Genomic DNA, 12,493 nt, shown 5'->3' with positions numbered 1-12,493 from the left:
TTTGAGATGGTTCTTCTGTGTAGCCCTGGCTGTCCTAGAACTCACTCTGTAGATTCACCTACCTCTGTCTCCTGAGTTGTGGGATTAAAAGCATGCACCACCACTGCCCAGCAAAAAAACTGCCTACTTCTAAGAACTTTAGCCCTTTGGTTTTTATTTTAATCGGGTTTCTGAAGGTATTTTTAGTATAATTAAGTAAAATTCTTTTAGTATACAGTCCTGAGTTATACAAGCTATAAGATACCACTGTCAAGTTGTAAAACAAAAAATAAATGACTAACTGATGGATGTAAAGGCCACTGTCCTGTTAGACGCTCTTTAGGCACTCCTGGTATCTATCCCCTGTCCATCCTGACAGCTACTCACTCTGCTGTCTTCAGCCTTCAAGTCAGGATTAGGTTTGCAGCTTTTTGAGTCTAGCCTTTGGCAGAGTGCGCTCAAGACTCCCCATATTGTGTAAGTGTCACTAGGTTGTTCTTTTCCTCTGTGTAGTCATTCTCACATAGGTTTTACTGCGGTTTATTTATTCATGAATCACTTGGTCGACATGGATTGCTTCTGGATTAGAAAGGTCATGTGTAAAGTAGCTACACACATGGTGTGACATCTTTGAAAAATACAGGTTTTTGTATCTTTTGACCAAATGCCTAAAAATTGGCTTTCTTACTGGTTTTTGTTTTCTGGTTTTTTCAAATTGTTATACTGATGGTTTGTTTATTTTGAGGCAGTGTCTCTGTATAGTCCTGGCTATCCTAGAACTCTGTGTAGATTAGGCTGTTTGTTTGTATGCTTCCTGAGTGTATTTTAAAGCAAGCGGTAAGTATAAATGTATTTGATTGATGGATTGAACTTCCTGAAAACTAAAATGTTGATAGTGTTTCACATTTCTTGTCTTTCAAGAATATCCCAATTCCAACTCTAAAAGATTTTGCGAAGACTTTGGAAGCCAACACACACGTGAAACATTTCAGTCTCGCAGCCACCAGGAGCAATGACCCCGTGGCTGTTGTAAGTATGCTGTGATTGACAATGTCAGTCATTCCCATCTGATGTCTACAGACCTGTGAGTTATAGCGAGATTAAACCAATTTGTTTTGTGAGACAGTACCTCTCATAGTCCAAGGCTCTGTGTAATGGAAGGTGATCTTAAACTCCCTTGTTCTCCTGCCTCTACTTCCCAAGTGTTGGGATTATGATCTATACTACTGCACCCACTTAAACTGTGACTCCTTTTCCCATTTATCAATTCATTTATTTATTTAGTGTGTGTGTGTGTGTACATGTGTTACAGTGTGTATGTGGAGGTCAGACTACAACTTGTAAGAATAGCTTCTCTCCTTCCTCCACTATGTGGGTCCCAGGGATGGAATTTGGGTTGTCAGGGTTCACAGCCAGTACCCTACCCATTGAGCCATATCATTAGGCTTAATTTATATATATATATTAATATATATATTATAACTATATACATGTATACATGTAGTAATATATGTGTGTGTATATATATGTGTGTGTGTATATATATATGTGTATATATATATATACATATATATATATGTATGTATATATCAATTTATCAGTCCTCCAACTTCATGAGTTCCCACCCAGACTCTTCCTCATCTCCCCACGCTCTGACTGATGAAGTGATCCAGAGCTTTCTGCTTTTCACTTTTACTACTGCCGGGGCAAGCTCATTTCAGTGCATGCTAGCGACTCCAGCACTCTTGTCCCCTTTGTATCCCTGTTCTTAACTCTAGACTCACACTCAGCCACTTACCAAGTATCTGTGCTTAGACATCTAACACGACTGAATGCTGGACCTGCCCCATGCCTCCCTTTTTCACCTTCTCCTACATAGCACTGTCAGTCTATTTTCCTTGGTAGACAGGTGAACAGACAATCACCCTTAACTTCCCTTTCTTACAACCTTAAAGCATATATTCAGTCCTGTCTCCAAAATATTTTTAGAATTTAAGATAGTCGTGCTGGTTCACACAGGTAATCCTAGCATTCAAGGGGGCAGAGGTAGGAGGATTGCCATGAATTTGGATCCAGCCTGCTTTGCATAGCAAGCTACAGGCCATTCTGGACCACATGGTGAGACCTTAGTTAAAAAAAAAGACACACACACACACACACACACACACACACACACACATACACAGGCTGGTGAGATGAATCAGAAAGTACAGGCACTTGCTACAATGGCCTGACAACTTTAGTTCAGTGCTCAGAACTCATATAAAGGGAGAAAGAGAGAACTGACTCCAAAGTTTTTCCCTGGCCTCCACATGTACACCATAATGCATATGTGCAATGTGTTTACACATTGTAAACACACACATAGACACATCATATTTTTTAATTCCCTGGATCTGGGTGCAGTGGTGTATACCTTTAATTCCAGCCATCTGAAGATAGAAGCAGGCTGATCTCTGTCTGTTCCAGGCCAGCTAGGGGCAACACTGCAAACCCTTTCTTAAAAGGCCATGGGGAAGGCTGGAGACGTAGCTCAGTTAGAAGAGTGCTCACTTCACATGCATGAAGCCCTGGATTTGTCCTTAGCACCACACAAACTGAATGTAGTGGCACATACTTATAATCCCAACATATACTTATAATGCTTATAATTCAGGAAGTAGAGCCAAAAAAGATCAGAAATGCAAGCCCATCCCAACCTGGGGCTCATAGGGCCAGCTTAGGATACATGACACCCTGTCTTTAGTCACAGTGGTGGTGCATGCCTTTAATCCCAGCACTTGGGAGGCAGAAGCAGGTGGATCTCCTAGTACCAGGCCAGCCTGGTCTACAGAGTGAATTCAGGCCAGCCATGGCTACACAGAGAAACACTCAAAGGGGAAAAAGGAGGAAAGAAAGAAAATATTTTCAGCCCCCAGCCATTTCTCACATTTTTGTTATTCCTGCCCTAGTCCAAGCAGACTTCTCTTTCCTGGATTATTGCAATTGCCTCTCATTGAACCACCTCTTAAGAGTTAGAAATGTCAGCACCAGGATATTGCATGTGATCAAATAATACAAGGATTCTCTATAGTAATGTACATGGGGTAAGTAAATATAGAAGAGACCTGAGCAGTGATGTCTAAAGCTGAACAGTGTCAAGAGAAACTTGAGAAAGTTAAATTCATGGATTAACTTATGGCACATGCAGCGAAAAATAGGTGCTATCAGATTTTAATCTCCAAATATTTTCTCTTAATTTCTAGGCTTTTGCAGATATGCTGAAAGTGAACAAAACTTTGAAGAGCTTAAATATGGAGTCCAACTTCATCACAGGCACTGGGGTTTTAGCGCTGATTGATGCTTTGAGAGATAACGAGACCCTGACAGAGCTCAAGATTGACAATCAGGTTTGTGTTTTACAGTAGCAATTCAAAGGAAACTGTAGCCCTCACTGCATATGGAGACTAGAAGCATTGGATTCCAGGAGCTGAAGTAAACCATGGTTAGGAGCCACCTGATGTGGGTGCTGGGGCTTGGACCTGGCTCCTCTGGAAGCCAGCAAGAGTTCTTAGCTGCTGAGCCCTCCTACCAGTCTTACAGACAGACTTTTTTAAGGGGGAAAATATACATGCTAGAAATATTTCCATATAGAGCAATTATTAATTTTTTATTTGAAAAACAGTTTTAGGGACTGGGGAGATGACTCAGTAGTGATGTTCTTACTGCATAATCATGTGGACCTGAGTTTGGATTCAGCACCCACAGAAAAACAGGATGCTGCAACGTGTATCTTTAACCCCATCTCCAGAGAAACAAAGATGGGCAGATCCCACAGGCTCACTGGCCTGCCAGCCTGGCCAAAACAATGAACTTCCAGTTCAGTGAGAAGTTCTATCTCAAAAAATAAGGTGGAGAATGATAGAGAAAAATAGTGTCAGCCTCTGGCCGCCACACATGTGTACTGGCAAATGCACCTGCAACTGCGTGCACATGCACATACACACAATATAACTTCAGTTATTAGAAACGATATTTGGCAAATGATTCCCCGAGTTCTTCAGAGTAAATTTGTAGACTACAAAGATAGAAAAGATTTGGTTATAACTAAAAATTGAGCCAAAATGCTTCTTAATTCATGATCTCAAATTTTTAACTGAGATGTAACCCAGTATGTGATGTCTTTGATAAAGTCCTGGATGCTTATCCATGTTGCAGTACATGTCAAAATTCCCATGTGTACATGTAGTTTCTATTTGGGGACTTAAAATAATGCCATGGAGCTGGAAAGATGGCTCCACAGTGAAGAACCCTTGTTGTGCTTGGAGAGGGCCTGGGTTCAATTTCTAGCATCTAAATGCATTTTCTGACTTCATGGGCACCAGACATACACATGGTGCACATACATATATACATACATAAATACATACATATAAAACACTTATATACTCTTATGCGTGAAACTTTTTTTAAAGATTTATTTATTTATTATATAAGGTACACTGTAGCTGTCTTCAGACACACCAGAAGAGGGCATCAGATCTTGTTACGGATGGTTGTGAGCCAGCATGTGGTTGCTAGGAATTGAACTCAGGACCTCTTGGAAGAGCCGTCAGTGCTCTTAATTGCTAAGCCATCTCTCCAGCCCCTGAAGTTTTTTTTTAAATCAAAAAGAAAAGAAAAATAATGTTCCCATGAATATTCACATAGAAATTTTTTTTATGAACATACATGTTTATTTGTTGGACCTTATACCTACAAGTAGAATTGCTGGAGAGTATGATAATTCTGTATTTCCAGCAATTACCAAGGGCCCACTTTTCTATATTCTTGGCAACTACTTCAACAAACAAAATAAATTCAGGGTCACACTGTATTGCCCAGACTGTTCTTGATCTAGGATCAAGCATTCCTCCGGCATCAAACCTACCCAGCACCTGGAACTCAAGTGCACACTACCATGCCTGATGCTTATCCATCTTCTCCTTTGCTTAGTTTGTTGGTTTGGGTTTGTTGGGCCAAGGTTGAGACAGAGTCTCATGTAGCCCAGGTTAACCTCCAACTTCTCTGTATGAGAGGATGGCCTTAAATTTCTGCTCTCAGCTCTGAGTACTGGGTTCCACCACCACTCCTGGTAATATGTGGTGCTAGGATTGAAGCCAGTGTTTTGTGGATATTCAGCAGCACTGCCAGCCCTTTCAGTCAGTACATTCATGGCATCCATACTTTTTTATTTCTATATGCATTGTTGGTGTCTATTGAGCTTTTAAAAATGTGGGGTTTTTGTATGTTGTGGAAGTTGGGAAAAACTAGAGACTAACAGAATCAGTATGGGACTGAAAGTCTTAAATCTTAATTACCAAAAAAATATTTTGATCTGATTTATTAATAATATTTTTTTTTCTGATTCTTCCAGAGACAGCAGTTGGGCACCTCTGTAGAATTAGAAATGGCCAAGATGCTTGAGGAAAATACAAATATCCTTAAATTTGGATATCAGTTCACGCAGCAGGGACCCCGAACCAGGGCAGCCAATGCTATAACGAAGAATAATGACTTAGGTAAGATATGCGTGGTACTGAGTCATATTTCCGAAATACAACACTAAGCTATGTTTAGAAATAAATTTTTAAACCTAGAAGAAGTACTTGTCTTTAGTGTCTGATACTGCTGGGTCCTTTATACTGTGAGTCAGAGCCAAGCCAGATTGCAGGTCTTCATGTGTTAAACTAACTACTATGTCAAGCATGCAAGAGCTTTAAGCTTTTCATCCTTGGTTGTCAGTTATTCCTTGTGCTTTGAAACAAAGAGTTCAACACCACCAGAAAGCATCTGGCCTATTTATCAAGCAGACCTAGGCAGAAATTCAGCGTTCTATTATCAAATACAGAATAAGTTAGTTTGACTTGCCTGATGTGGTGCAGGGTCTGCCTGCTGCATCTGCCTACCTCAGTTCCTTTTACCACTGGGTCGTGTTCTCTGACTGAAATGCATTCTGTAGCCCTGGATGAGGTATAAATATGGTGTTCATAATTTTATCTCTGCGTTTCCAGAGAGTGACTCTCCTTTTAAATGCTGTTTGCCACTAAAATGTTTTACAGGATTCATTACAGGAAGAAGAAGAAGTCGTCAACAGGGCAGTGTTTCCAAGCAGTGTAGTTCTTTTAAGCTTCAGCCACGTTTGCATTTCTATTGCTGTAGTTTGTTCCTTTAATCCAAGTTACATGAGCAGTGCCGCTTAATTCCCTGTCTCTGACAGGCGACCTTAGATGTTTTAGCCACTCGTTTTCAAACGAGAAAACATCCCTTTGCTGTACTCTTGGTTCCAGGTATAGTTTTCAGTCACCAGCTTGTCTTCGGGTTGGTTCACTCCTGCAAGTGGCTTGACTTTGCTATTCAGAGTGTTTCTTAAAATCAGGACTGAACTTTGTAAATAGCTGAGACCTTTCCTTCTCTTAGAGATTCCCATTTGGAAAGGGTAGAGCTTGTACATATTGACCTTAACAGGTATTCTAATTCTGTTGTGGGCAGTCCCTCACTGAAATAGCTTATTTCTCTGGGTATTAGGAGGTATTTGGGTTTCTGAGTCTGATGTTAACATACATCTTAAACACGTGCCATGTATATTTTCTACTTACCACATTTGTTATACTTTTAAAATTGCCTTTTATTTTATAAGTTAGTTGTAGTTAATTTAAAGTGTCTGTCTCCAGATAAATTTTGTTTTTGAGCAGGGTCTTGCCATTATAGCTCAGGCTTGCCTCAAACTCCTGGTGATCCTCCTGCCTCCACCTGCAGAATGTGTGGATTTAGTTAGCATGAGTCAGCATGCTAGCTAAATTAGTTCATTTGGGGCAGGCAGGATGGCTCATTGGGTGAAGTGGTTGCTACTGAAGCCTGACAACCTGAGTTTGATCCCCAGAACCCATGTAACAATGCAAAGAGAGACCCAATGCCAAAACGTTGGTTTCTGACCACACATACACTATGGCACACATATGCACACACATGTATTCACACAGCACACACAAGGATAATATATAAACATTTTAAAATAAAATAATGTTTTCAAACATTATAATTTTCTTAGCATAGGGACCATGTTGCTGTCAGGAGCCATGTTCAAAATCATATCTGGCCCATAGTAGGTATTTAGTAAAAATGGATACACCTCAGGGATAGAGTGCTTGCCTAGCATGTTCAAGGTCCTGGATTTGATCTTTAGCAAAATCAAAAAGAAGAAAAGAGTGGGGGAGAAGGAAGAGAGGGAGGGAGGACATGAATAAGGCAATAGAATTTATCTTTATTTGGTTACAGTTTTCTGGTAACTGTATCATCTTACAAGCCAGGGGGAGCTTCCATTTCCCTCTCTTCTAAAACTACCTTAAATCCCCAAATGCAACCAACATATATCACCTCTAGTCATCTCTGTCACAGGTGATGGCACCATAGGAATTGCACAATTGCAGCCCGTAAACATCATAGCAGGGAAGTCACTCTTGGCACGGCCTCAGCAGTTCGTAAGACTTACTAACAATTGGCTACCATGAGGGGTCAAGAATTTTATTCATGGAAAGAAATTGGACCAGGTAGATAAGAAGGATGCCAAGTAACAAAGAATAATCAAAAGTGGTGCTCTGCCCTTTGCCTTTTGCCTTCTGCCCTTTGCCTTGTGCACATAACAGCTGCCTGAGATCTGCTCCATATTCAGTGTCTTTTAGTGCACTGTGGTCTCTGTCTATAGAGACAGAGCCTGGGACCATTGCTTTCTAACACATAGATCCCAGCAGCCTGACAAGACTCAAAACTGACACAGTGACCTTATCTCTGTTCTCACGCTTATAACATCTTCTCATTGTTTCCTCACTCTCAGCTATCCATTGAAAAACCTCTGCCTACTCGCCATCTCTCCAGCTGAGAAGTGTCACAGCTATAACAGAAAAGAGGTTGTATGGGACACATACGATATGCACTTCAGCTCTGAGCCTCAAGCTTTCTATCTGTGCGCTAGCTAACTGCATAATCCGCTTTCTGTGGATTTTTGTTTGCTGTGCTTTCTTATAGATCCTGTCTGTAACATTTCTAACATTTTTTTTTGTAGCATGCATTTTAACATCTGAAATGGTTTGCCAAAAACAGCTAAACCCTGCCATAAGAATTGCCTGATGTTTCCCTTTTTTGGTTATATTCATATTTGTTTCCTGTCTCCTTGGCTTTTTTCTCCCTTAACTTTTCAGTAGACACTTGAGACCCATTGCTCTTCCCGTAGGTTAGAGTCAGGGAAGCATGAGTAGGTAAGTACAGTTCATGGAGACTGTATCCTTTGCCTTGATTGTCTGACTCCACCCAGCCAGTGACTGGACAGTTCTTATGCACACCAGTGAATGTGTGCGCCCAGCAGCCAGCAGTCAGAGTAACATGGGAGCAGCCATTACTCTAGCTGGGTACAGAGCAAACAAGATCCCTAGTGATGCTCAGCCCTCTCACAGACTGGTGACATTAATTATACCATGGCTGAGCTCACTAGTGGCAGGCAGGCACTTGTGATTTGTATCTAGAAGAGAAGTGGGGAATAACCAGTCCTTTTGAATCAGAGAATCTGAGTGCAAAGTGCCAAAACCAGTAGCACAGGAGTGCAGATCCTCTGTGGTAGCCAAGTTGGCTGTCCTCACTAGAAAGACAGCTCATGAGTGCCTCAGTGCCAGCGTGTAATCCGTGTGGTGGCTGAAGGTGAACCCTCTGCATTGAGCCCTTGTGTTCTCTGTCCTGCTCCATGCAGCACGTCATACCTTAACTGTGGCCGTGAGCACTAGATACCATTATCCTCCTGCTACACAGGAAAGTTGAGACAGACCCAGAGACAGCCACAGCACACACTACAGGAAGGTGGCAGAGCTGTGGTTATGTTCCTTTGCTGACTCTGCAACTTGGTGTTGTGGCCTCTTTGGATAGTGCCCAGGCATTGTGCGGAGTACTAAAATGGAGTGGCTGGTGAATGCCCTTGGTGACTAATAGTCACAGGTAGCAAGTTCCTGGAGCTGAAGACCTTTGCCTACCCGCCACTAGTGAGCTCAGCAGTGGTTTAATGTCACCAGTCTGTGAAAGGGCTGAGCGTCATCAGACGTGAGCATATTGTCTGCTCCATTATCTGGAACAGCTGGCTAGCTACTTTGAGCCCCCAACATTTAGTACCGAGGAGGAAACTCTGTACTAAGGAGAAGGGAAAATTGGAAAGCAGTTGCCAGTCAGTTACTACATTTAGAAATGGTGAAAGTATTTTTATAGAATCCTTCAGTATAAGGGAATGTATCTAACCAGGGGAACATGCAAATAGTTTTAATAAAACTTTAAATTTTACTTTGTGATTTGGTGTTTTGCCTATGTTTATGTCATTGAACCATGTGTGTACCTAGTGCCTGTGTAGACTAGACACAGGTGTCAGATCCTCTAGAACTGAAGTTTCAGACAGTTGTGAACTGCCATATGGGTGCTGGGAATCGAACCTAGGTCCTCTGGAAGAGCATTGAGCAATCTCTTCAACCCCCTAATATAACTTCTTAACCAAGACTTGCCTATGTCATTGCAAACATTATTGTACTAATTGATTGTTTCTGTAAACTTAGGTGTGCAGTTTTTTCTATAAGCAAATAACTTGAAAACTGAGTGCTGACTGCTCTAGCTTCTGGCCAGCTGTGGTGTTGCCACCAGTATCCTAAGGTGGACAGCCAGCAGTATCCTAAGATGGACAGCTCTGGTTTAGAAGCCCCTGATTCTCAAGTAAATGACAGTGGCAGATGACCAAGCATTCTGTTAACAGTCATATGAGTGAGATTTTTAACTGAATTTTACAGAAACTTGTTACAAGCATGTTAACATTTTATAATAAAATATGGATTAGTAACTGACTTTTTCCCCCACAGTGCGCAAGAGGCGAATTGAAGGAGACCACCAGTAAGCATGCCAAGGGTAGCCTTAGAAGACTGCAGACCACCAAAGGGTAACCTTAGACTGCAGACCACCAAAGGCTCATGTTTGTAACCGCAGATGGAAAAATTAACTGGGTAGAGGGAAAAGACTGGAAATCTTTTTTTAACTATATACATTATTTTCCTAGCTTAAGATATTATATTTGATTTGTAAAATCACTAATAGGTAGTATTTTGTATTTGTAGCATTTCTACTGAAACCAGTTTAATTTAGCTTAAGTGAATGGTTTATGATGATTTTTAGGTAAAAAATGCAGTTGTAGAAAGTTTCAGAAGTCATATATGTAAGAATATTTTGAGTGGACATATTGAGGACCAATCTTTTTTAAATCAAAAGGGACTTTGCTGATGCAATACTAATGTTGCTCCTTATATATTAAGGGTAAGGCACATGGTGGTTTCCTTTTAAAAAATCCATGAATTAGGCAAAAGTTTGCTTTTTTTCTTATTAGGGAAATAAAATGTCAGAATTTTAAAAGATGGCTCAGAATCCATTATATCTACATAAGCCAAAGCAGGCCTCTAGGCGACAGAACAGCCATCTGTTGCAAGCTTCTGCATACATCTGGTGGGTCTCAGCTTCGCGGGGTTGTTGTGGATGTCTGTTTGTTTCCAGTAGTCCTTCGTTCTGCCCCACTGCATACCTTGTTAAAAGTATAGTTATAAGTATTTCTCCTTGCTGTGGTTACTACATTTTTGTAAAAGCTGATGGTTAAAAAGCATCTGAGTAGAGAGGTTATTTCCCCATAAAAGGCTCTTGGCCAATACTCAGTTACTGAGAGAAAATGAGAAAAAAGAAAGGCTCTGTTAGATATAGGAGAGTTTTCAAGCCTGAGAGATTCGCAGATGGCCATTTCACCGATGAGCAGTGTCAGTCAGAAACTAGCCGTGAGCTAGCTATAGTGGCTCACTCCTACAATCTTAGCATATATTGCCAGATGTTCAAAGCCAGCCTGAACTTCATAGGAACCTCCAGGTTAGCCTGGGCTACATATGTGAGAACCTATGTCAAGAAAAGGAAAGAACAAACCTGTTGTCTGGTAAGAAGCGCTATATGATCCCACAGGTGCAGTGCAGCATTACATGAGCATACTTAATCCCCGCTCCAGTGTTCCATCCAGTCACAAAGTCTGCTGGTTTTTAGAAATCCAATTTTAGTAGATGTTTCATCTTGTACTTTTTAAGTCCATATAATAAATAATTTCTGTAACATAGGTTATCTTTATCACCTGAGCATTAGAGGACTTGAGCCGTGTACAATGGGGTTGGGCGAGGCTGCACACTGATGCCCTGCTAGAGGATTTGGGTTTGTATCTGGGCCCCACCCCATGCAGCTCCTACAGGCGTAGCAGAGGCACGCAGCACAGACAGTAGAGAGGAAGAAGGCTGGGTGAACAAGTCGGCAATTGCCTATACCATTCCAGTGCTGGTCTGTAAAACATTATACAACTGAAGAAAATCCTTCACAAATAACTTAAGTGTGAACTCATCTGATTGATAGATCTCTCTTAAGAATTATAATGGAGAATAGTGTTTACCTTGATCTTTAAAAGTCTGGCACCTCTTTTTAGTAACAGTATTTTTAAATTCCTCTGAGATTTTTGTAACATGGCAATAAATTAGGACTTTGCAACAGTTTTAATTTTAAGCCAGAGATTTTTCTAAACCCTCAAGCTTTATGTCAAGTTAAATGATTATCTAAGAGAATATTCTTCACATTTTAAATTGCCCCTTTAAAAAGCCTTAAATTGCCCATTTTATAAAACTGTATTCATATTTGTCTCAAATTATAATTTTTAGTTTGTCTACGTGAAATTGTATACATTAATTAGTGCCTTGAAAATAGATTTTGGTGCTATACTGTTATACTAAAACCTACTATAAGTTTAGAGAATGTGTAAAATACATTTTCTTAGGGTGCCTGTCATTTCAAAGACCAAATAAACATTTTGTGTTAATATGTTTATATTAGCAGTTGGTCATTTCAGGCAGGGTGTTCGTGATCCTTAAGTTGCACGTTTTCACTAATGAAATGAGCTATGTCCTTTACAAGGGGTGTACTCCTGAAAAGTTGCTTGTAAATAGAACTTTAAGAATTGTTTTACAACTGATAATCCCTTCATGTGTTTTCTTTAAAGGTGATATAATAAAATTAAAAAAGAATGTCTTAATAAAATATTAGTTGTATGCTACATTATCTTCAACCTTTATTGCCACTAAAATAAGTTATTAAGCTTCATAAACCCTTATGGTTCCCAGGACTGGCTTACTTTTTCTGTGTAAAGTCAGGAACCACTGTTGCCTCCCAGCAGGTGAGTAATAGCTCCCCTGGAGTTAGTCACTGCCAGCCTGGAGCCTTGCAGTGTCTGGCTGCGTTTCTCCAGCACAGCTTCGCTTTGAACAGCATCAACTGAAGATGTGGCACCCAAGAGAAATGAAATGAATCTGAGAGACAACAGTTGCTGTTGCTGCCAGGCATAGGTGTGACTTCTTGGCTCTGAACATGTTCAGAACTGTCTTCTCCATCACCTATCACAGTCACTTCGGTT

At 40.6% G+C, this 12,493-nt stretch overlaps 1 protein-coding gene across 1 annotated transcript in view; it reads left to right on the top strand.

Annotated features, from left to right (window-relative positions):
- Tmod3 (tropomodulin 3) overlaps nucleotides 1-12,136 on the top strand; it is a 58,757-nt gene extending 46,621 nt beyond the window's left edge. The window contains exons 7-10 of the mRNA XM_031343177.1: nucleotides 901-1,008; nucleotides 3,225-3,368; nucleotides 5,375-5,519; nucleotides 9,879-12,136. Of these exons, the coding sequence (XP_031199037.1) occupies nucleotides 901-1,008; nucleotides 3,225-3,368; nucleotides 5,375-5,519; nucleotides 9,879-9,913 (432 nt within the window). The 3' untranslated portion in view covers nucleotides 9,914-12,136. The remainder of the gene's footprint in view (nucleotides 1-900; nucleotides 1,009-3,224; nucleotides 3,369-5,374; nucleotides 5,520-9,878) is intronic.
- The last annotated feature ends 357 nt before the right edge of the window (nucleotides 12,137-12,493 follow it).

This window comes from Mastomys coucha, unplaced genomic scaffold (genome assembly GCF_008632895.1).
Source record: "Mastomys coucha isolate ucsf_1 unplaced genomic scaffold, UCSF_Mcou_1 pScaffold23, whole genome shotgun sequence".
Classification (NCBI taxonomy): Eukaryota; Metazoa; Chordata; class Mammalia; order Rodentia; family Muridae; genus Mastomys; species Mastomys coucha.
Note: the sequence above shows the minus strand (reverse complement) of the source record. Positions and strands in the feature narration are given on the sequence as shown.